General features: G+C 44.5%; 1 protein-coding gene across 1 annotated transcript in view; it reads right to left on the bottom strand.

The window, feature by feature from the left end:
• LOC130036625 (cytochrome P450 3A12-like) overlaps nucleotides 1–25,919 on the bottom strand; it is a 31,886-nt gene that overhangs the window by 3,632 nt on the left and 2,335 nt on the right. Inside the window, exons 2-11 of the mRNA XM_056128517.1 lie at nucleotides 19,545–19,638; nucleotides 18,726–18,778; nucleotides 16,978–17,077; nucleotides 14,017–14,130; nucleotides 13,693–13,781; nucleotides 13,102–13,250; nucleotides 5,502–5,629; nucleotides 4,266–4,332; nucleotides 1,498–1,658; nucleotides 1,174–1,400 (exon numbers count right to left, since the gene is read on the bottom strand). Of these exons, the coding sequence (XP_055984492.1) occupies nucleotides 1,174–1,400; nucleotides 1,498–1,658; nucleotides 4,266–4,332; nucleotides 5,502–5,629; nucleotides 13,102–13,250; nucleotides 13,693–13,781; nucleotides 14,017–14,130; nucleotides 16,978–17,077; nucleotides 18,726–18,778; nucleotides 19,545–19,638 (1,182 nt within the window). The remainder of the gene's footprint in view (nucleotides 1–1,173; nucleotides 1,401–1,497; nucleotides 1,659–4,265; nucleotides 4,333–5,501; nucleotides 5,630–13,101; nucleotides 13,251–13,692; nucleotides 13,782–14,016; nucleotides 14,131–16,977; nucleotides 17,078–18,725; nucleotides 18,779–19,544; nucleotides 19,639–25,919) is intronic.

Here is a 25,919-nt window from a genome sequence, read left to right on the forward strand (position 1 = left end):
GTGTAATTTCTAATAGATTCTTGCCTTAAGGGAGTGTGATTATCAGGAAACAACCTGAGTGCCCAAGAATAGATGACTGGATAAAGAAACCATGGCACATCTACACAATAGAATACTATGCAACAGTTAGGAAAAATGAAGTAATAAAATTTTCTTATAAATGAATGGACATGTAGAGTATCATGCTGATTGAAATGAGTCAATAGGAAAGAGACAGACATAGAATGATTGCACTAATTTGTGGGATATAAAAAACACAGTATGAGACTGTTACCCATGGACAACAGAAACGAGGGCCAGGAGGACTGGCCCACTGTGGGAAGCTTGTTACAACTTCAGGGGAAAAGGGTGAGGGCAATTAGAACAGTGAAGGGACCACTGTGACAATGACAGTTGGAAATGGTCATCTGAACAAGAATTGAGTGCTAAAAGTGGGTAAAGGTATATACATGATAACCTTAGAGTACCTGTATCACAAGACATAATGACCAAAAGGGAGAGAAAAAGGTGTCTGCTACAGAGGCAGACTGTTGGATGGGAGTGGGGGTGGGCTGGAAGAAGGGAATCTGGGGACATTGGTGGTGGGAAATGGACACTGATGAAGGGATGGGTGTTAGAGCATTGTACGACTGAAACCCAATTATTCACAAGTTTGTAATGTTTATCTGACAGTGATTTTACTTTAAGAAAAAGAGGTTGGCTAAGTGTGGCAGTTTACATAAGAGCAAATATGTGTGAGTACAATGTATACAGAATATGAGAATGTGACATTAGTAAGATATAAAATGAAAGATATTATTTACATTTTCTATTAAATAAATTGAGAAGTTCAATAGCATGTTATGCATAATAACATCGCACCATTTAAATAGCCATAATAAAAAGTCTACCTATGGATAGAAAACTGTCCCAAAGGACATATAGCACCTATTTAATGAGGTCTGTCTTCAGAATGGGGATCATCGATGAGTTTATTTGCTCTAGTCTGCTATTTGCAAAATTTTGACAGTCATCTATCATTCTTTTGGAAAGAAAAATCATGAAAAAAAACTAGAGAGGAGAAAATGAATGACATGCTTGTCATCACACTAAGAGACATGAGGCCATGTTCAAGTAAATTAGATCCAAGTGGCTGCCTTCTGGGGCATGGAGAAGGGGGTGGCCAGGCTCTACCTTTCGGGACGGAATTCCTCAGGCTCTGCCCACAGTTCCGGGTCTTTATGAAGAACTAAGTTGGGCATCATGACCACAGTGCCTTTGGGGATGAACAGCCCATTGATCTCCACATCTTTCTTGCAGACCCTCTCAAGTCGGCCAGCAATTGGATATAATCTGAGCGTTTCGTTCACCACCATGTCAAGGTATTCCATCTGAAGCAGGGCGTCATAGGTAACTGCTGCCTGGAAAGAAGAAACAGATTAGGATAAATGGGAATCTGTAGTACATTTTCAATTTCATTTGCAAAATACTGCTGAAATATTAGATGGTTCCACTCACATTATTGGGGAAAGTGGCATCGATCTCCTGCTGCAGTTTCAGCTGGATGTCAGGGTGGATGGCCAGGGAATACATGAGGAATGAGAGAGAGTTGCTCGTGGCCTCATATCCAGCAAAAATAAAGATGATTGACTGGGCTATGAGCTCCAGGTCAGTCATAGCTAAAACAGGAGCAAGTGAAAGTGAGATACAGCTGGTCAATCAAGAACATCACAGTGGAAATGAGGCTAATCCCAATGCAACTTAGAGTCAAGCCAGGAAGGGGTTTTGGTCTGTCTTTGAGACAGAAAAAAAAAGGCAAAGATACAAACGAAGAGATAAAGGATAGGTGAAAACGTCTATCATGGAGGCAGGGTGAGGGGTGAGATGTGGGGAGGGATACTGGGGACATTGGTAGTGGAAAATGTGCACTGATGGAGGGATGCATTTCAATCATTGTATGACTGAAACTCAAACATGAAAGCTTTGTAACTGTATCTCATGGTGATTCAATAAAATAATTTTTTAAAGCTAAAGGCAAAAATAGTCTAGATCCGGCTTCTCAAAATCAATACTCTTTTCTCTTCTGAGGATGGCAGGGCTGCAGGGTGTACGAGAACTCTTCAGGGAGCCATAGAGATAGGCTCTCACAAAATAAAGGGCACTTGCCCTGCATGTGGCAGACGCAGGCTCTATTCCTAGAACCGCCTATGGTTCGATTCCCAAGGCCTACCAGGAGTGATCCCTGAGCAGAGAACCAAGAGGTACCTCTAAATACAGGATGAGGCCCCAAAACTAGGGTACTTGCATCTTCAACAAGTAGTGTTGAGGAAATTGTTTCGTCACATGCAGAAAACTGAATTAAGATCCTTTTCTAACTCTGAGCACAGAATCCAAGGCAGAGTGAACTACAGACTTGATATCTGACTTGAATCCATAAGATGCATAGAGGAAAACTTAGGCAGAATGCTCCCAGCTCCATGATATTGAAGCTAGAGGCATCTTTAAGGATTCAACACCACTGGCCAACAGAGGGGAAACAGAGATACAAATGAGACTACATTAAATTAGGGAGCTTCTGCATTCAAAGGAAATGATGACCAGAAAACAAAGACATCCCACAGATTTGGAGAAACTATATGCCCACCTTTCATTTGATAAATGAAATTTAATAAACAATAAATATAAAGCTCTGGTATAACTTCACAGGAAAGGAACATCCAGCTCTTGAAAAATTGTAGAGAAGAGATCAATAAACACATCCTCAAAGAACAAGATATCACCTCACACCACATGAGAAAGAACAATAACCAGTTCTGATGAGGATGTTGGGGAAAGGACCCTCATTCACTGCTGGTGGGAATGTTGACTGGTCCAGTGTTTTTTGGAAAGCAATATGGACATTCTTCAAAAACTATGAATTGGGACTTCATATGACCCAGGAATTCTATTCCTGGGATATACCCAGTGGGCCAAAATCACAATGCAGGAAAGCTATCTGCAGTCCAATGTTCATTGCAGCACTATTCACAATAGCCAAAATCAGGAAACAAATCAAGTGCTAAAGAACAAGTGACTGGATAAAGAAATTACGATACATGTACACAGTGGGCTACTATTCAGTCTGAAGAAAAAATGAAGTTATACGATTTCCTGCTATGTGGATGGATCTGAAGAATCTTATGGTAAGTGAATTTAGCCAGAAGGATAGGGGCAGACACAGAATAAATTCTCTTACACGAAGGATATAAAGACACAGATTACTATAGGCAATAGGAAGAAAAAGCATGAGAACTGATTTCCAGCAGGAATCTGGAGGGTGGGGGAAATAGGTAGAGGAAAAACCCAGTATGGCATTGGTGGAGAGAAGGACCACTCTGGAGGAGAAAATAATGCTGCAAAAAGTCTGAAGTGACTGCCATAGAGGCAGGCAAGGGGGTGAGAGGGAAACTGGGGGCATAATGAAGGCAAGTAGACACTGCGAAGAAACATTGGATGATGGAAACTCAGTCATAAAAACTCTAACTTTGTAATTCGTGGTAATTCAATTTTAAAAAAGGAATTTGGGATTATTTGAAGCATTTGAAAATAAAGAATATAGTCAGAGAGTTAATGAGTGACATAAGTGGTCCTTCTAACCTAAATGAGTAAGCAGAAAGAAGAAGGTCGTTCCCTTACAATGACACAGCAACTTGCAAGATGGAAGAAGCAATGTGACTAGAAAGGTACAATCTTGCAGTTATCATTCTAAATGACTGCACCCAAAATTCTCTGGAGGTGATAAATCTAGTAAAGAAAAATCTGAAGAGATTCAGTGTGTGTACACAGCCTCAAAGCCATTCCCACAAATAACTTACCAAACAGAAAGGTGGGGAAAGCACAATGGGGAGCAAAACTTTAGCCAGATGACCCAAGTTCAGCTCTGCCGCTTGGGAGAAAACATGTCCGGAGTGATGAGGGCCTTGATGCCAATGTCAAGGCCGGGTTCTGATGTTCTGACTCCGGCCTCAGAAATGTCTGTGCACACACATCCCCCAGAGCGTTCTGTGATGTTTTACGGACACTGCCTGTCTCTGGACATGGCTGCCTGCTCCTGGCTCCTGTCCTTCAAGCCCAGAGCAGAGTGGTGCCTGCCGTTGCCACAACAGACTCTGGCCACTGTATCTGTCTGAACTGGCCCCTTTGATTTGGCAGGAAATCGGGTCTGCTAGAAAAGTGTCTGCACAGTTGCAGAACCACACCCACCTCCTCACCGCCCCTCGGAGGGGCCCTGGGCACTCCTTGGTTACCTTTGTGGGTGTCTGCTACTTTGGAATTCTGGGAGTTGAGCATCAGTTGAAGAAGGTCCACTCGTTGCTGAAAGCAGAGAGAGTTTTAGTGAAAGAAAGTTACTGCAAAGCCGAAAATGGACAAGAGTCTAAGTCTTAACCTCTCCCACTGCTGCTCTGGCAAGAATGGCCCTTCACTTGCAGAAATTTGAATAGTGATGAGAGAACAAAACATTCTCAGCAATCGTTCTGGAGGGTCAGCCATCTGCCCAGAAAGTGCCTCGAAAGGGTACTCAGTGTACTATTTCTCTGGTCCCTCCAGCTACTTCTTCGGCTTTCTCTCACGCAGTCCTTAACTCTCTGGCTTGTCTACACAGACCCTTGGCCAAAGAGTTGCCTGCTCCACCCCTCCCCCCTTCATCGCTGCTCTCAACATGAAGCCCAGACTCCAGTCCGGCTCTCTCTTTAGGAGTTCACCACCAGCCTTGGGGTGAGACTCCTACATGCCCCTCCCTCTCAGAATCCAACCCCATCCTTGCTGGCATCCTGGGGAGGGAAGCACTCCCTCCCTCTGCAGAGGGACTCTTGCTGCCTCAGGCTCAGGAAGGCCAATCTGGGTGAGAAAACTCCTGCTCACACTGGCCATCAGAGTTTTCCCTGGAACACACCCTACCAGGCAGCCTCAGGCTTCCAAGGGACACTGGATAAGATAAGAGGCTTGGGGTCAGAGAGATGCCTCAATGGGCTGATCGGGTGCTTTGCATGCAGAAGGCCTGGGATCTATCCCTGAAAACTCCCTTGAAGCAACCCCTAAGAACTAAATGGAAATAGCCCTGGAGCACCACTGGGTGTGACTCCCTTCAAAAAAGAGAGAAAAAACAGGGAAAAAAAGACTTGAAAATGAGATATTTATTTGCCCATCTAAGAACTGGAGTAATTATAACAGAAAATTATTGTAAGCAATAATTTTTATCCTTAACCATTTTTTCAAGGGAGTTGGTAATTTTTTGAGTCAACAGTATTTATGAAATGACATGCTAATCTCTATGCCTATTCTTAAATTTAGCATTGTCTCTGGCTCAGTTTGTCTTCTTCAATCTCCTCCTACTTCATTTTTCCCCAATGACAGGGCTCACTCTCTAAATACACATGATCTCTCCCTCTTTGTAAATACTTCAGAGTAGTGGCAGGTCACAGTCTACAGCTCAAAACCTTGGCAAGAAAATGAGAATCTCGTGAACCCACCACAGGTCTTACCAGGCCATTAGCTTTGAGCCGACTTTCTTTCATTCTTTGAATGGATTTTTTGAAAAACTCAGTGACCCTTCTCGGAAACAGAGAGATATTGAACAGTTCGCATATTGGTGTGAGGAATGGGAAGAGTGCTGTAGAGGAAAGGAAAGGAAAAGGGAACTAAATGAAAACACAAAGTGGAACAAAAATTATGAACAAAATCAGATGAACAAATAGGCTTAAACAACAACAAAACTGGAAATGAGTTGTCATTTCCTGACAGTCTCTGTGTGACCTTTGCTGATACTTCCAAGTTAATGGCTGAGCCGGGGCAAGTCATACACAGATGTCACATGACAGCAGTGAGCTCTTTCCATATCTCTGCAGTCACCGAGAAACAGAATAAAATTGTTGGATACTTTAGACTTTAGTCTGTTGACTGTGATTTCTCTAGTCTCTACAATTGGGCCAGAGACTGTTCCTTTGATTGTGCCATTTAGAAATAGTAGTCAGTCGAGAAGTGTTGGGGTGTGTGTCCTTCAAATGCAATGAAATAAAATTAAAATAATATATTAAAATTCAGGAATCTCACAAATTGATGTGAAGTTTAAAATACACTTACAAAAATCCCAGGAGATCCAAAAAGAAAATGAGAGGATAGTGACTTGGAGGTGAATAAAAAGTCAAACCCTGCCCAAACGTTATGGATATTGTCAAAGTTGTGATTACAGAGAAATTTTTAGCTGTGGTTTTCTTTGAAGTAAAACCAGATTTTATTTGGAAGCTTTAGATGAAGAGGAGGAGGGAGAGAAAGACAGAGAGCTAGAGTAACACTTCAAGAGAATCCTATGCTTCTCCAAGGACGGAGAGAACCCCAGTACATCACAAGAGGGGAGATGAGGGTGACACATGTTCTTGAGCACCCCATATGATCAGCCACATGGGCACAAGCAGCACATGGACTTGGACGGAATATATGCCTATAGTTATGTTTTATAATTTTAAAATGTCCAATCAATAACCTGATACCTTAATACTCTCAAAATATAAGAGAAAATGGAGTCTAATGCAGGCCAAGGAAATGAATGATAAAGACGGGATATAGGAGAAATATTGGAAGTATAAACTAAGGAATCAATATTTTTAAAGGGAGAGATTAATGGAATTGAAAATTCAGAGACACGCCTCCTCCAAATGGAACCCTAGTAACCATGAGCCTCCACAAGCATAGCTCGAGTATGCGGGAACCAGGATTTTTACTCCAGACCGCGCGGCCACACAAGCAGCCACGCGACATCTCACTATATGCAAGGTGATCAATGGAAAGTAAATCATCCAACGTTTCTCCCTGAAAACCAGGCTTAACTCTTATACAGGCCACAACACCCAATGGGAGAGAGAGAACAAGGGGAAATGCGCTGCCACAGAGGCAGGGTGGGATTGGGGGGGGGGGGTTAGGGGGTGGGAGGGATACTGGGATCCAAGGTGGTCGGGAATGGTCACTGGTGGAGGGATGGGTGTTCAAAATAAATTAATTAATTAATAAAAAAATCAGAGACAGATCCTCAGGTATATGGACAGCTAATCTTCAGCAAAAGGACAAAAATTAATAAGCAGAGCAAGGAAAACCTCTTAACCAGTTGTATGAGACCTCCATATCAAACGTGTTACAGAGAGGAAAACGTAGGCAGAATTTTCAATGAAATTGAAGCTAGAGGCATCTTTAAGGAGCCAATGCCATTAGCGAAACAAGTGGAAACATCAAAAGAAAATCTGACTAAATTAATTCCAGAACCTTCTGCACCTCAAAGGTGAACAAAATATAAAGACACACACAGACTGAGGGAGAATTTTACCTAGTATTCATTTTATAAAGTGTTAGCATCCAAGTAATATAAAGTTAAAACTATAGAAAAAATTCAATACCACCCAATAAGGTGATAAGAGATGAATAGAAACTTCCTCAAAATAGACACAAATGGTCAAAAGGCATAGAAAGAGAGGGAAACATACATCAAATCATGAGGTATCACCTCACACTACAGAAAACAACAAGAGCAACCAATGTTGACATGGATAGCAGTGGACAGAGGGACCCTCATTAACTGCTGGTGTAGCTGCCAACTGATTCAGGATTTTGGAAAGCAGTATGGACATTTCTCAAAGAAAAATTGGAATTGAGCTCCCATTTGACCCAGAAATCCCACTTCTTTGCATATACTCCAAAGGCACAAAAACACAATGGGGAAAAGATATCTGCATACCTCTGAGCCTCGCAGCACTAACAACTATACCTAAAATCGAAAAACAACCCAAATGTCTAAGACCATAAGACTGGGTGATGAAACTCTGGCATATATTCTTAATGAAAATTCTGGCATATATACTTAATGGAATATTATTTGGCCAGGAAGAAAGATAAAATCATGCAATTTGCTGCTACTTGGACAAATCTGGAAAGTATCATGCTGAGTGAGGTTAGTCAGAGGGAGATAGATAGACAAAGAATGATCTCTCTCATATGCAGGATATAAAGAAACACAGGAGGATAATAACAAATGGCTAAAGGCATTAGAAACAAAGAACATAGGTACTGGTTTTCAGTAGGAGGATGGGAGGGCAGAATAGGACAAGCAGGTGAACACCAAAATAATGGTGGAGGAAAGTGTTCTACAAGGAGGAGAGGGTGGTGATGAAAGGTGGACAGTGACCTGCATGAAACCCTAACAATAACAGTACTGCAAATCACAGTGCCAAAAGTGAAGATGAGAGGTACCACTCATAGAGTCAGGCTAATAGGTAGAAGGGAAATTAGGAAAATAAAAGAAAAATATTAAAACAAGAGAGAAGATCAATGAAGACAAAACTTCTAAAGAGACATTTAGGCAGATTTACTGAGGAAAAAAAGAAGAGAACAAATTATTATGAGCTCCAATAACAATAAAAGGAGATACCTGGGGCTGGAGAGACAGTGTAGTGGGTAGGGCATTTGTCTTGAATGTGGCCAACTCAGGTTCGATTTCCAGAATCCCATATGATCCCAGAGCACCACCAGGAGTGATTCCTAAGTGCAGACCCAAGAGTAACCCCTGAACATAACCAGGTGTGGGTGTTAAAGATGCCATTCTGTCTAATATTCGTTGATTTAAAGAAGGCCTTTGAGACAGAGAGAACAAAAGGGAATGCCCTGCGACAGAGGTAGGTTGGGATGGGGGGAATGGGGGGTGGGAGGGATACCGAGATTCGTGGTGGTGGGAAATGGGCACTGGTGGAGGGATGGGTATTTGATCATTGTATAACTAAAACCCAAGCACAAAAATTTGTAAGTCTACAACTGTACCTCATGGTGTCTCACTAATAAAAATTTAAAAATTAAAAAAAATAAAGAAGGCCTTTGATTCTATTGAGACTGAAGTGGTCATCGAAGCCCTAGCCAAACAGGGCGTTCAAACTCAACACATCAGTATCCTCCGTGAGCTGGATTACGGATTCACCACCAGGATCTCACCTGGTGAAGTGATCATTGATATAAGAGTTCGACAAGGAGATACCATTTCACAGACTCTTCAGTGCCACCCTCAAGAATATCATGTGACAACTGGAATGGGAAGGAATAAGAGTGAAGATAGACGGTTGGCAACTACACCACCTCTACTTTGCTGATGACATCATTCTAATAACACCAAACATTAGCCAAGCGGCACAAATGCTGGCCGACTTCGAACGTGAGTGTGGAAAGGTCAGACTGCAGCTGAATCTCACCAAGACAACGTTCATGAGAAACGGACTCATTCCTGATTCACTCTCAACAGAACGTCCAACTCCGAATGTAGCAGTTATGTGTACCTAGGTCGAGAACTCAACTTGACAAATGACCTGGCACCTGAATTGCGCAGGTGGAACAGAGTGGCATGGAACGTCTACAGGAGTGTCAAAGAAATAGCTAAGAGGATGAAGAACCTTCGGCTCTGGGCACATTTCTTTGACTCCACCGTTCTTCCTGCATTAACATATGCCTCAGAGATCTGGGCCCTACGAAAACAGGATAAGAACGCTATTCTGGTCTCCCAAAGATGAATCAAAAGCACTATGCTTGGAGTATCAGGCTTCACTCAAATGAAAGAAGGAATCCGGAGTTGTGACCTCCATCAATGATCGAGAATCAGGGTTGCTGTCTCGTTTGCCAAGGCTTCGAAAATCAGCTGGGCTGGACACCTAATGCGATTTGGAGACAATCACTGGACTAGAGCCATTACGAGACTGGATTCCATGGGATGTCAAAAGATCGCGTGGCTGCCCACCTATGATATGGTCAGACTTCTTTGTCAAGACCCTGAACAAATGGTTTGAGGCTCTTCGTGTTCCTGGAGCGAGCAGACACCACTGGGCTACACTAGCACGCAACAGGGACAAATGGAGACGTTACTGGCGCTCGTTCGAGCAAATCGATGAGTAATGGGATGTCAAGTGATCAAGTGATCAAGTGGCCAACCCAGGTTCAATTTTCAGCATCCCATATGATCCCAGAACACCACTAGGAGTGATTCCTGAGTGCAGACCCAAGAGTAACTCCTGAATATAACTAGATGTGGCCCAAAAACAGAAGGAGAAGGAAGAAGAGGTGAAGGAGGAGAAGGAGAATAGGGAGGAGTAAGAGGAGGGGGAGGGAGAGGAGTTGGAGAAGAAGAAGAAGAAGAAGAAGAAGAAGAAGAAGAAGAAGAAGAAGAAGAAGAAGAAGAAGAGGAGGAGGTGGAGGAGGAGGAGGAGGAGCAGGAGGAGGAGGAGGAGGAGAAGAAGAAGAAGAAGAAGAAGAAGAAGAAGAAGAAGAAGAAGAAGAAGAAGAAGAAGAAGAAGAAGAAGAGGAGGAGGAGGAGGAGGAAGAGGAAGAGGAAGAGGAAGAAGAAGAGAAAGAAGAAGAAGAGGAAGAGGAAGAGGAAGAAGAGGAGGAGGAGGAGAGGGAAGAAGTGGAGAAGGAAGAGATTTTTGATGACACTTTAAAAATAAATAAGAATTATACAGGAGTACACCAATAAATAGATAATTTGGATCAAATTGATCAATTCATTGAAAAATACAAACAGACTCTGAAAGAGATCAGCTATATGAATAGACCTCTATTAGGTAAAAAATGATTAAACTAATAGTCAGGAAATTACCACAACGAATAAAACAAGTTCAGATGATTTTAACAGCATGTTTAAAAATTAATACTTGAAGAGGGTATGGTGACATCAGCAGGTCAACCTATACTTGCGGTGTGAGTGCATCAGCAGCCTGATGGTGCCTTCGGACTTCCCAATACCCCCAAATTACTGCAGTGCCTTTGGCCAGATACCAACAACTTGGAGCTTAGTTTACCAAGAAATTAAACGGCCAAAAGTGAGGTCTGTGGGAGACACACCCACAAATCACCTCTGGCTCAGCTACATAAGCTCATTTATTGGCCTTATTTCAGAGACCAATAAATCTCGAAAGGGATCAAAGGACGCAGTTAGAGCCTGTGGCACGGAGGTAGGCAGAAACTCATGACTGAGATCTCCAGGCCTGCATGATCAGGACTGGGCCTGCTCCACCAAGGTCCCCAGTTTTTTCAGTAGCTTGGCAGTCGCACCCACAAACTGCCTCTGGCACCGTGTAATCTCATCAATGGCCAAGACCCAGAGACTATCAATTAAAGCTCCCAGAAGAGAATGAGACAGAATTTCCTGGACGTTATATTCTATCCATATAGCACAGCGGTAGGGCATTTGCCTTGCACGCAGCCAACCCGGTTGGCCCAGGTTTGATTCCTCCGCCCCTCTTGGAGAGCCCAGCAAGCTACCGAGAGTATCTCGCCTGCACGCCAAAGCCTGGCAAGCTACCCGTGTCATATTCGGTATGCCAAACACAGTAACAACAAGTCTCACGATGGAAACATTACTGGGCCCGCTCGAGCATATCGATGAACAACGGGAGGACAGTGACAGTGAACAAGCAATACAAAACTAATTGTCTAGCATTGCCTTTTCAGCAGGTTTTAGTGGTGGTGGGACTGGTGTTGAAATATCGAAGATAACCGAAGTAGAGAGAGAGAATGAGGGAAATTGTCTGCCACACGGGCAGAGGAAGAGTTGTAACGAGGGTGGGAAGAGAAACTGGGGATTTTGTTGGTGGAAAATGTGTACTGGTGAAGGGATGGATGTTGATGATTGTATGACCAAAGCTCAAACATGAAAGTTTTGTAACTGTATCTCACAGTGAATCAAAAAGGAGGGGGGGGAATTAATAATATAATAATAAAATAATAAAATAAAACTAACATTCTGAATTTTAAAAAGTAATATGGAGTTCATTCCCAGTTCAACCAGCTTAATCAATGAATAAATAGTAATATAAAAAATTAATACCTGAGTTCCACAAAATCTGGAGGGCATGAATTCCTTCTTTTCCTGATGAAGTCATTCCCTCTAAATTACTATATGCAGACAGAGTTATGGCAGGAAAAGGAACTACAGACCAACATATGATACGAACATGGTTGCAAAAATCCTGAACAATTCATGTCCTTCTCTCCCAGAAGGAAGCAACGTGACACTCGCCATAACGATGCTTCTTGATCCCATGCCAGGCTATTTCACTCGGGGTGCCCCAAAGTGGGGGGAGGGTGAGACCTCACCCTGCCCCAAGGGACCCAGACTCAGCAGCCAAAAACCTCCAAACCTCACCGCCACCCTGCTCATGCCTGATCTCCACATGCTTTAGGCTGAGTTTCACCCATGAGTGAATCATTCCCTGGACTGCACGGCCGCATTCTCAGCCACACAAAACTTCATAGGACACACTCCACCCATAGTCCTAGAGTACCGCACCACATTTGGTGGGATTCAAAGTAAGAGGCAACCAACCTTAGAGGGAAATACTATATTATTTTGGTTCTGCTTTGGGACAGGGATCGGGGTTCAGGATAGAAACACCCAAAATATGGTGGTGGGAAAGTGTAATGGTGGTTTGAATATCGGTGTTGGAATATCAAACGTAATCAAATATTGTGAACTACTTTATAAAATAAAAATAAAATTTAAATCCTGAACCAAACAGAATCCAGCAACAAATAAAACAAAAGTGTGTCCCATAAATGAGGTTGCTGCATCCACAGGACGGTGAGAGCTTATAATACGTCATATCAGCAGAACAGAAAACTCAAATCACATCCCTGTAAATGCAGAAGGGTCTTGGGAAAAGTCAACTCTGTTTTGTGATCAAAACAAAACAGAAAAATTATGGGCCTAGATATGGATCACGGAGGAAGACACTCAACATGACACCTGCATGCAGCTGACATATTAGGAACAAAGATATGTCCTCAACCTGATAGAGTACATGAAAGGAGGAAGGACAGGCAGAGGGGGCGGAGTATTAAAAGGAGAGAAACAGGAAAACAGAAGTCATTTTTAAATAGCAGGAAAGGGGCAGAACAGTAGTATAGTGGGCCGGGTGCTTGCTCGCCTTGCTTACTACAGACCGGGTTTGGTCTTGGGCACCAAAAGTGGCCCCCTGAGCCAACCAGGAGTGAGCCCTGAGGAGAGAACCTAAGCACTGCCAGGAGTGGCCCAGACCCCACCCACCAGAATGGCAGTAGACATACTAATGAAGAACAGGAACGGATCAAGGAAATCAAATTTCAAGAGCTTCTGGACATTTTCCACAAAGGGATCCTTAGGGTTGTTGAGGGAGTCCACGTTTACTCCAAATGACGTGCTGGTGATCACATCCATGCTGTAGGCCCCAAACACGCTGAGCAGAGAGAGAAAAACAGGGACGTTGAAAAGTCAAACGAACCCTGTCCATACCGGAGTCCCACCCGGGCGGCGAGAAGCTCCTGGAACTGGCCGTGGCCAGCAGGAGGGGCATGGTCACGATTGTCAGGACTAGCTGCTCCCCCATCGCACCTGCTCAGGAGGGGATTGTCTGGGCAGGAAGGGCGGGCTGCTCTGGGCAGGAGCAAGTCCAAGCCACCCCTCTGTGGAGGGGGATGGAGACCCACGCCCGGGGGCCCCTAGCAGTTTGCCTGCACTGGCGCCAGCACTGGGCAGTAGAGCCCTGCAGTGGACCAGGCGGGCCGGAAAATCAGGCGCCTTCCTAGGGGCGTCCACGAGGTGGAGAGCGTCTGGCGCGCCTCAACGCGAGCTGTGCTCACAGTGGCCCCCAGAGTCCCCGCAGCCACACCCCTACTTACGCTTTCAAGTTGATGGATGTGCCCTGAGCTGCCATCTTCTTCAGATTTCTCACCAACGCATCTCCATACTGGGCAATGATGGGGAACATCTGCACAATTTACAGCCCCCGAATTAAAGGCGGAGACTCAAGAATGTTCCCCACACAGCCTGAGTCCCACTGGAATGGCAATCTTACAGTGTTTCTTCTAGGACACAAAGATTCTAGGATTCAAATTCACCAGACTACACCTATAAAGGGAACCTTATTTAAAAAGAAAAGATCTAATTTTCTGGCCCCCAATTCACTCCTGAATTTCTAATTTGAATTCCTCTTAAGTTCTTACCTCCTTGAGCTTTCCACTGGTGAAGGTTGGAGACAGCAATGCCCTCAATCTCCTCCACTGCTCATCCTCAGACACAGAGACAGCATCTTTCATAAAGCCTAGTGGACCCAGGACCTAATTCCAAAAAGGTCAATTTTCATTCATAAATGTTGGAGGTCACAAAGGGTGTAGAACATTTGTCAACGGTCATCAACCATACGATAATATTTAGTGACTGTAGTCTTCCTGCTCTATGCTTGAGGTTTACAAAACATTGATCCCAAATACAAGTTTCCCATGACAGTAGAGGAGACATTCTAATGCTAGTGTGATTGCTAATCTTCTGACAGATGGCGTGTGTGTTAAGAAAAATGTTCCCAGAGGAACCGGTGGAATAGAGGTAGGGCATGCTCCAGTGCTGTGTATAGTGTCTGGGGATAGCCAACACCTTGGTCCGTGCCTCAGGGCAGTTCTGTGGGTTTTTGTGTATATAGTATGAGCAACTCAAAAATGGGGTGTCTTGGAATGGTAAATTTTCTAAAGTAATTTAATACTTAAAAGATGACAAAAAAGATTTCCTATTCTAATGGATGATACTACTACATGGAAACCTTTTCCCTTCTACTTTTACCATCAGGGATAGAAGGATAAAAAAAGACAGTATTTCTCAGCTTGAATTAGGATTAGTACTGCATCCAGAACCTTGCTGTCCGCTGGAGCGATAGCACAGCGGGTAGGGCGTTACCCTTACACGTGGCCAACATGGCCGACCCGAGTTCGATTCCTCTGCCCCTCTCAGAGAGCCCGGCAAGCTACCGAGAGTATTCGATATGCCAGACACAGTAACAACAAAGTCTCCAATGGAGACGTTATTGGGCCCGCTTGAGCAAATCGACGATCAACGGGAGGGCCTTTACCTTTACCTTTTACCTTTTACTGCATCCAGATTGATGGTTTCTTTCACTATCCTAAAATATGTTTGCTTCCAAATGGACACCCCCAATGCACTGTAGCAGTGCACTGTCATCCCGTTGTTCATTGATTTGCTCTAGCGGGCACCAGTGATGTCTCCATTGTGAGACTTCTTGTTACTCTTTTTGGCATATCTAATATGCCACAGGTAGCTTGCCAGGCTCTGCCATGCAGGCGGGATTCTCTCGGTAGCTTGCCAGGCTCTCCGAGAGGGGTGAAGGAATCGAACCTGGGTCAGCCATTGCAAGGAAAACACCCTACCCACTGTGCTATCACTCCAACCCAGACACTTCCAATATCTGTCACGGTCACAGTCACGGTCCTCCTGTTGTTCATAGATTTTCTCGAGCGGGCCCAGTAATGTCTCCTTCGTGAGACTTGTTGTTACTGTGTTTGGCATATTGAATACGTCACAGGTAGCTTGCCAGGTTCTGCCGTGCGGGCAAGATACTCTCAGTAGCTTGCCGGGCTCTCCGAGAGGGTTGGAGGAATCAAACTCGGGTCGGCCATATTGGCTGCGTGCAAAGCAAACGCCCTACAGCTGTGCTATCGTTCCAACCCAGACACTTCCAATATCTGTAATAAAAACATATGAAGCAGGAAGAGAGGGAAACCTCCTCAGTTGATAAAAATTGCCCCCCCCCAAAAACAACCCTCCATCTAGCATCAGACATAGTGATGAAAGACATCTGAAGTCATCAGGATGGTGGGGAGGGAGGGACCAACCTCATTCACCCACGAAGAACAATGCTCAGCCGTCAGCCACAAATGCAAGCCCATTTGGGAGACCTAAGGAGTCCAGTTAAGAAGCAGTGCAGACAGCCCTGAGCATAATGCACCCAAAGGGGAAGAACAACAGCTTTGTAATTTCTGAATCATTCCATATCTTAGATTTTCAACAAGTGATCTGTAGGTCTGATTTCAATTGCTCCACACCAATGCAAACATTGTTAAGCTTATCTACCTGTGCATGGACAAGAAAAAGAACCAAGAGAAGATCTAGAGCCCCTGAGACAATTCTGGGTGAAACATGAAGGAACCACCCTTTAGAATTTAAGGCAACATAAAGCAAGAGGAATTCAGCCTGCATAATATTACTGGAATTACAAACCAATGGATCAACAAACAGAATAGAGCAAGGAAACACACTCACACAAATAGGCCCAGTGAATTTTACTATGGATGCAAAAGCAACTCAGTTGAGGAAGGAGGAAATTTCCCAAATGGGACTGGAGCAAATAGCACAGACCCTACCACTCTTAATAAAAGAACCTGACCTAACCCTAAAGAAAAACTACTAAAACAAATACAACAGACTCCAAATGTCAGTTCCATGGAAAACATAAGACATGCAGTATCTAGAAAAAAGTAGGAGAGAGTTGTTAGGACACAGAGCTAAGTGATGAGTTTTTAGACTTAATATCAAGGTGACAATTCACATAATCTAATATGAAAAATTGGTTTCATCAAAATTGGAAAGCTTTTCTCTGATAGAGACCCTCTTAGGAGAAAAGGCAAGTTACACAACATCACAATAAAAGAGTATTAAGGGGGATCCTGATGAGGTCTGTTTCATTTTTAATGGATAGAGAGGACTCACGTCAGCACTGGTCTGAGCTCAGGGCATGGAACATGTAAAGTGAGTGCTCCACACTGGAACTTGCTCCCTGGCCCCAGGTGCTGTCTTGGCTGTAAGCACATCACAGAAATCTGCACGGATGAGACTCTTGCACAGAGCCGCACATCAAGAGAGCATGCAGAGGTGCTGGAAGCTGAGCCAGCTCTGTGCAGAGTTTGAGGTCAGCATCTCATTTAGATATTGAACTGTCATGATGTAGGCAGTCAGCAACATTGGGGAAAAGAGCATGAACAGAACCCACAGTCCAGAACATGAATGAAGGGCACATGGCATGAGATATCCTTGAACTGCACTTGAAAACTTCCTGTGGATTATCAAGTATGAGAATTGAGTTCATTAATAAGTGCCCAATCAAATAAAAGGGTGCCTACCCGCCGGTTTGTGAAGACAGAATAACATTCTTTCACCAGGATGGTTTTGATCATGTCTGGGTCAGTAATAGCCAACACGGGCAATGGGCCATCAAAAATCCTGCAGTGAGAAAATGGCTGATTATGTTTAGCAAGTCAGTTTCTGCCGCCGGAGCCCTGCATGGAAGCCCAACTCCCACCCTGAGGCTGTGGAATCTGCATGGCTAGAATTCAGTTTTAGGGATGGAGCAATAGTTCAGCGGGTAGGCCATTTGCCTTGTACGTGGCTGGCCTGGGTTGGATCCCTGGCATTCTATATGGTTCCCTGAGCACCGCCAGGAGTAATTCCTGAGTTCAGAGCCAGGACTAGCCCCTGAGCATTGCTGGGTGTGACCCAAAAACATATATAATTCAGTTTTGCCACAACACTGGGATTTTGTCACATCTAGAAGATGTGTGCATGTGAGTTCCTGTATCATTCTTCATAAGATTTGTATATTTAAATATTACATTTAACTTTTCTTTACTTTGTACATTTAAATATCAAACATTATCAAAACGGAACTTGGTTAAGCAAATAAAAGGGGGCTTACTGGAATTTTTGGGGGTGGAGAATGGGCACTGGTGAAAGTACGGGTATTTCATTGTATGACTGAGACTTAAACCCGAAATCTTTGTAACTGATCTCACGATGATTCAATAAATAAAATTGTAAAAAATGACCAAAAAAGTAAGGTGGAGTTCATGCCCAATTCAATCAGCTAATCAGTGGCTGAATAAATAGCAGTACTCCTACATTAAAAAAAAAAATAGTAGAGCTTGAGTGATAATAATATGGGTAAGGTGCTTGCCTTTCACTCAGCTGATCTGTATGATCCCTGGCACAACTTACATTCCCCGAAAATCACCATCTTTTAGTGCAGAGTTATAAGTAAGCCTTGAGTATAGGTAAAGGTAAAAGGTAAAGGCCCTCCCGTTGATCGTCGATTTGCTCAAGCGGGCCCAGTAACGTCTCCATTGGAGACTTTATTGTTACTGTGTCTGGCATATCGAATACTCTCGGTAGCTTGCCGGGCTCTCCTTGAGTATAGAGCCACTACTATTCCCTTAGGAACCAGGTGTGACTCAATAAACGAACAAACAAAAGATAATATGGTTATGAATAATTTCTTTATCCTGTTTTCTAAAGTTTGCTAGGGGAAACTTATTTAAACTATTGAAGAGAGGTTTTCAGTGGCATCCAGTACAGAAAAAAAAAATGTGAGTCAAGGGAATGGAGGAGAGTCCAGGGGTTAAGAGCTCGGATTGGATGAAGTCAACCTCAGTGCAATCCCTGGCACCAAACATAGTACCCAGAGCCCTGCCAGCAGCAATTCCTTAGCTCAGAGCCAGGAGTGAGTCCTGATAACTTTTGTGAGTGAACCAAAAGCAAACAAAACCAAACAGCCATACTAATTTTAAAAAATAGAAAAACAGAGAAAAATTGTATTTCTATTCTGTTTAAATTTCACCCCCAGTCCTTTGCTCAAGGAGATGGTAGATTCAAATTTATGTGAAGGATTTGGTACCCACAGAAAATGGCGCTAGAGGTCTGGGCCGCCAGTATCGAAGTGCAGAGACAGCCTGACTGGGAGGGGTCTCCTGAGGAACATGAGCCCTGGAAGATGACCTCAAGCTTCGAAACAGAGGCTCCAAGCCAGAGGCTCTGGGCCAGGACATTCCTCTGTCTCTGGAGATCTCAACCCCAGAGACATTCCCAGAATACTCACCCCCACACTCGCCCATACTTCTTAAAACAATCCATGTCAAATACCCAAAATCCCTGCAAAGAGAAACAAAGTTATATTAGGCATCTAAAATTTTTGAGCTATCTGTAAAGAGGACAGACGTGGCTGGGCACTGGAGGTGGATCCTGACCATCCCTGGCTCAGAGGCATCTCACGAAAGAGGAATGAACTCAGAGGAGACATTGGACAGGGAGCAATAAAACCAGTCTGAAATGTTCTTCTAGTGTGGCAGTTACAAATGTCCAGCCCATACCATGTCCCATCTCTTGCATTCCTCTAAATCTGACCTCTCTCTCTCTCACACTATGTTGGTGACCATCACCTCAGGACCTGCAGCAGCAGAGCATAAGGGGGTGGGACTTGACCCTCTAACGTCTGGCTCAGCACCACTTCCGAACCCCAAAGTCCTGTTGAGCGAAGGATGCCAAGGACTTCTTACGCAGGCACGGGGGAATACAGCCAGCTCAGCCCAACATGGAAGATAGAGGTGGGGTTGGTCCCCTTGCCAAGGACAGCAATTTCAACAGTCAATGACAGTGCTTCTGATTTGTTAAACCGTCGCATTGTCAAAGTCAGCTGTGATAGCTGAAGTCCGGACTTTGGAAAACAGTCTTACTCAGTCTCCCTTGGGGGCTGGAGGCAGACGGGGGTAGGGAACCGGGGCTTCAGGTGCCCACCCTCCCTGTTGGTGGTCAGTGGCCCCGCAGGCCTGTCCAGCTGATCGAAGGAGGACCTTTGCCAAGGAACTAAGCCAGGCCCACAGCGCAGAGTAACAACACAGGAAATGCAAAGCTCACTCACATGCCGGTAGGACAGCAAAGTTCCAAAAAAGGGCAGCGGGGTCGGCCCCGGTACCCCCAGTGTCTTGAACCATCTGTGTGTTCGGGTCCCGTACCTGCAAGGGAAAAAGAAAGGAGGCCACGGAGAGTGTGTAGCTGGGCTGGTCAGCTGCCAAGGGCAGGGAAAGGAGGTAATAATGAGGCACTAGTCACAGCACTGAGCTGGGGCCACTCTGAGGGTAAAGGCTGGCATGCGCCCAGAGGCTCTGTCCCCAGCACTGTGTGTGGCTCCCTGAATACCACCAGGGTATCCCCAAGCAGAGAGAGCCAGAAGTCAGCCCTGAGCACCACTGGATAGGGACCCCCCACCAGCAAAAAGATGATAATAATTTAATAAATAACAAGAGCCTTCGGAGGTCCAACACGCAGGGCAGTTCTTGGAGGCTTCCAAAGCCCCACGTCCTCCTGCTCAGAGCTAATAACACTTATAGGCAACATAAAGAAGGAAAATGTTCCCCAGAGTTGGATGAAGCAAATTTTGTATCTTCTCCTGTGGACTTCAGTCCTGAATGTGCTTCAGTGCCAGGAGTCTGCCCCAACCCAACAATCTTGGTGTGTGACGAAGTGACAGGAGACCCTGCCAGTAGGGACTTGACCTTGAAGATCCTGCCAGGGCACCTAGCCAGGCCCTTTCTCTGGAGTGGTGGGGAGGCACGTGACCACTGCCCACCCGGGCCAGCCCTGTGGCTCCCAGCCCTGCTCTCTCTGCAGCAATCAGTTCACTGTCTGATGGCTTTGCTGAGGTTTCTTTTACTGTGGGGTTCTAGTTGATGGGTCGAGAGTTCTCGTTCCCAGACAAGGATGCCCACTCTCTCCACTGCTGTTCAATATACTACTGGAAGTACTTGCAATAGCGATTAGGCAAGAAAAAGATATTAAGGGCATTCAGGTAGAAAAGGAAGAAATTAAGCTCTCACTATTCGCAGATGATATGATACTATACTTAGAGAATCCAATAACCCCCACCAAAAAACTCTTAGAAACAATAGACTTGTATAGTAAAGTTGCAGGCTATAAAATCAATACCCAAAAGTCCATGGCTTTCCTATACACAAACAGTGAGAGAGAAGAAAGCTACATGAAACGAACAATTCCGTTCACAATTGTTCCCCAGAAAATCAAGTACCTAGGAATCAGCCTAACTAATGAAGTAAAGGACCTGTACAAAGAAAATTACAAAACCCTACTTCAGGAAATAAAAGAGGACATGAGGAAATGGAAAGATATCCCCTGCTCATGGGTCGGGAGACTTAACATTGTCAAAATGGCAATACTAACGAAAGCATTGTATAAATTCAATGCAATCCCTATAAGGATACCCATGGCATTCTTCAAAGAAATGGAGCAAACACTACTGAAATTTATATGAAACAATAAGCCCCCACGAATAGCTAAAGCAATTCTTGGGAAAAAGAAAATGGGAGGAATCAACCTCCCGAACTTCAAACTCTACTACAAAGCAGTAATAATTAAAACAGCATGGTACTGGAACAAAGGCAGAACTGCAGACCAATGGAACAGGGTTGAATACACTGACATCTCCCCTCAATAATATGATCATATAATCTTTGATAAAGGTGCAAGAAATGTGAAGTGGAGTAAGGAAAGCCTCTTTAACAAATTGTGCTGGCATCACTGGACAGCTACATGCAAAATAAATGGGCTCAGAACTCTGCCTAACACCATGTACAAAAGTAAGATCAAAATGGATTAAAGACGTCAACATCAGACCAGAAACCATAAGGTACATTGAAGACAAAGTTGGCAAAACCCTCCATGACATTGAAGCTAATGGTATCTTCAAAGATGCCACGCCACTGGCTGAGCAAGTGAAAACAGAGATAGATAAATAGGACTATCTTAAACTAAGAAGCTTCTGCACCTCCAAAGAAACAGTGACCAAAATACAAAGACAGTCTACAGAATGGGAAAGGATATTCGCCGAATACACATCTGACAAGGGGTTGATATCCAGGATATACAAAATACTGGTTGAACTCCACAAGAAGAAAACATCCAACCCCATTAAAAAATGGGGCAATGGAATGAACAGAAACTTTCTCAAAGAAGAAATCCGAATGGCAAAAAATCACATGAGAAAATGCTCTACATCATTAATCATCAGGGATATGTAGATTAAAACCACAATGAGATACCATCTCACACCTCAGAGACTGGCCCACATTCAAAAGAACAAAAGCAACCGATGCTGGCGTGGATGTGGCGAGAAAGGGACACTCCTTCACTGTTGGTGGGAATGCCGACTGGTTCAGCCCTTTTGGAAAACAGTATGGACGTTTCTCAAAAAATTAGAAATTGAGCTCCCATTTGACCCAGCGATACCACTCCTGGGAATATATCCCAGAGAGGCAAAAATGTATAGTCGAAGTGACATCTGCACTTGTTCATCCATTGCAGCACTCTTTACAATAGCCAGAAACTGGAAGAAACCTGAATGCCCAAGAACAGATGACTGGTTAAAGAAACTTTGGTACATCTATACAATGGAGTACTATATAGCTTTTAGAAAAGATGAAATCATGAAATTTACATACAAGTGGTACAACATGGAAAGTATCATGCTAAGCGAAATGAGTCAGAAAGAGAGGGATAGACATAGAAAGATTGCATTCATCTGGGGGATATAAAGTAACAAAATATGAGACTAATACCCAAGAATAGCTGAGATCAGCACCAGGAGGATTACTCCACAGTTTAGAGGCCAGCTGGGTATTCTAGGGGAAAGGGCAGTTCAGATAGAGAAGGGAGCACCAAAAAAAAAGGGTGTTTGGAGGATCCTCCCAGGAGGGGAGATGCATGTTGAAAGTAGACTATGGGCTAAACATATTTGCCACTCAATACCTCTTTTGCAGACCACAACACTCAAAAGGAGAGAGAGAACAAAAGGGAATGCCCTGCCACAGAGGCAGGATGGGATGGGGGGATGGGGATGGGAGGGATATTATCCATGGTGGTAGAAAATGGGCAGTGGTGGAGAGATTTGATCATTGTATAATCCAAACCCAAGCACAAAAATTTGTAAATCTACAACTGTACCTTATGGTGTTTCACTAAAAAAAAAATAGAATTCTCGTTCCCAGGGTGTAGAATGAGACCCTGAAGAAGGTTGTAAGGAGGGCCACATGGAGAAGGTGGAGCCAAGTCTGAGGGAAGAAGGAGCGATGTACTGTGCACCTCCAAAGTCATGGTGACCGCTCTCCCCGCCCTCCGTGACCTGTGCTGGATAGTGCTGAAGTGGGCTGAAGGTAAGAGCAGATTCAGCAACAAATCTCTCCCAGAAAACTTGGAATCTTAAAAGCAGAGAAAATCATAAGATGAAAAAGAAAACCCCAAGGTTCTTCCACTGGATTTCTTCCACCTTGAGTTGGGCTCCTCCCCCGCCCCCCACCATCACAAGTATGGGTGATTTTAATCTGGCCCTGCTGGATTCTGGTTCATCTGGGTCTACACTGGCTGAAATTCATAGGGAATAATAAAACCTCCTAAATAGACAGTCCTAGCTGTAGCAAAGATGGGAGGCTTTTCTCCTTCAACATCAAAATATACTATAAAACTTTTCGAAATAACTTTGGTACATCTACACAATGAAGTACTGTGTAGCTGTTAGAAAAGATGAAGTCATGAAATTTACATACAAGTGGTACTACATGGAAAGTATCATGCTAAGCGAAATGAGTCAGAAAGGGAACGACAGACATAGAAAGATTGCATTCATCTGGAGGACATAAGGTAACAAAATAGGATATTAATACCCGAGAATAGCCGAGATCAGTACTAAGAGGATTACTTCATGGCTTAGAGGCCAGCCGGGCATTCTAGGGGAAAGGGCAGCTCAGATAGAGAAGGGAGCACCAAATAAAGGGTATTTGGAGGATCCTCCCAGGAGGGGAGATGCATGTTGAAAGTAGACTATGGACTGAACATGATTGCCACTCAATGCCTCTTTTGCAGACCACAATACCCAAAAGGAGAGAGAAAACAAAAGGGAATGCCCTGCCGCAGGGTGGGATGGGGGGAATGGGGGTGGAAGGGATACTGGGATCCATGGTGGTGGAAAATGGGCACTGGTGGAGGGATGGGTATTTGATCATTGTATAATCGAAACCCAAGCACAAAAATTTGTAAGTCTACAACTGTATCTCATGGTGTTTCACTAATAAAAATATAAAAAAACTTTTCAAAATATATGATAAATATACTTTTCAAAATATACAATAAGCAGATAGGGCGTTTGCCTTGCACGCAGCCTTGCACACAGCCGACCTGGCCGACCCAGGTTCGATTCCTCCGCCCCTCTCAGAGAGCCCAGTAAACTATCGAGAGTATCTCGCCCGCATGGCAAAGCCTGGCAAGCTACCCGTGACGTATTCGATATGCCAAACACAGTAACAAGTGTCACAATGGAGACGTTATTGGGCCCGCTTGAGTAAATCGATGAACAATGGGAGGACAGTGACAGTGACAGTGACAATAAGTCAGATCAGCCCCAGGAGCAAGGAGGTCAAATGAACCACAGAGACAGAGGGACTAGGTCATGGAGTTCAGGGTCCCACCCCCACTGTCTGCTTAAGCACCTTCCCCTCTGGGAACCCCTTAGACCTTCCAATGGGAGAAAGGAAAGATCATCTGATTAGTAACCACTGTTCACTGTCTGATGCCATCGCCAAGGTCAAGCTGTGACTTCAGAAAATTGAACTGTGTCTCAGAAGCTCTCCAGAGATGATCATCATTGAGCATCTGTGCCCAGGGGCAGACCCAGATGTACTCTGGGATCACGTGTCCCCACATGAAAGCAAAGAGATGTTCTGGTTTTTGTCCATCCCCACTAGAGAGATTAAGGCCACCTTGTGGTCAGGGGGTCCCAATCATCGCAGGGGGCCTGACCAGGGGCCTATGTCATGGCCTCTCGTGGCTCTGCTTGTGCCTTCTGGGGCTCCAGGTGCTGTGTGGTCTAACCCTCCAGGGCCAGCCCCACCCAGACCACACAGTGTCTCTGAGCTCTCTCCGTGCACAGGGAGACTAGGACAGGATGCATATCTGGGTCCCACTATGCATGACACTCCCTGCCACCAGCCCTGGGCACCCTGTCTCTGTTCTCCCTCACTCAGTCACACCAGGAGATCAGAGAATCCTTCAGGCAGGTGCGATCAGAACCATGTCCACCATCTACCTCTAAGGCAGAGTCTCACCAAGACTCCCGTCCCAACTCTGTTCTAGAAAGTTCTGCCACCCATGCACCTGTGTGCTCTCCAGCAAATACTGACCAGCAGTCCTCTTTACCCTCCAGTAGGAAAGTTAGTCTGAGGTCAATTAGAATGAATCAAAACCACATAGCACATTTGGAAACTTCATCTCTCAAAAACTTAGAAAAACCCAGGTATGTGAGAACCTATGACTGAGATCTCCAAGCCCGCTCAGATACGGACTCGGCATCCTTCCCCCAAGCTCCCCAGTTTTCCATTATCTTGGCAGTCACACCCACAAAATGCCCCTGGTGCCATGTAATCTCATTAATGGCCAAGACCCAGAGACTATAAGCTAAAGTTCCTGGAAGAGACCACTGCAGAATTTCCTGGAGTGCAATGCCACAGTTTCAGACCTCTTACACTCTATCTCATTTGCTTATCAAAAGTAGCACACATTTGTTTGGTTCTAACATACTTGCTTGTATTCTCTTATATACAGGCTTAAATGACTCCAGAATGAAATACAACAACCTTCACACACTTCCCTCTTGTTGTGGTGGGAAGGTGTTCGGTGGTGGGATTAGTGTTTGAATAGTATCTGTGATGAACTATTGTGAACCACTTTTATGAAAATTTAAAAAATGAAAAAACTCTGCTGCCACACTTCCCTCACACACCCCTGAATGGTTCTTTCAAACACTTCAAATGAACTTGATCATTTCTGTGTTGTTGTGCTCAGGATGTCCCCCTCCTAATGACCATGACATTAAAATCAAGGTCAGAGGTGACACATAGTGACATTCTGCAGTAGGTCAGGAATAGCTCCTCCCCTCCCCACCTGCTCTCAGATGCCAGGACCCACACTGGGTTCATTTTCCTATTCTGTGACAGTCCGGGGGAAAGGATTCAAATTCCCAGTTGGGTCCCAGGGGCTGTGACTTTGCAGTTGGCCAGCTGTATCTGCAGTGGGAGCGAAGTGGTGGCAGTCACTCTCTGTACTGACTCTCTCCTCCATGCAGACTGAAATGGTGGGGAAAGAAAAGGGACCGATCTCAACTTTTCATTCTTTCCTTTATGCCAGAGTTCTCCTTGAGGGATGAACTGGATGAGGATGAGTATCTGGAGCAGAT

This window comes from Sorex fumeus, unplaced genomic scaffold, assembly GCF_029834395.1.
Source record: "Sorex fumeus unplaced genomic scaffold, SorFum_2.1 ptg000064l, whole genome shotgun sequence".
Classification (NCBI taxonomy): domain Eukaryota; kingdom Metazoa; phylum Chordata; class Mammalia; order Eulipotyphla; family Soricidae; genus Sorex; species Sorex fumeus.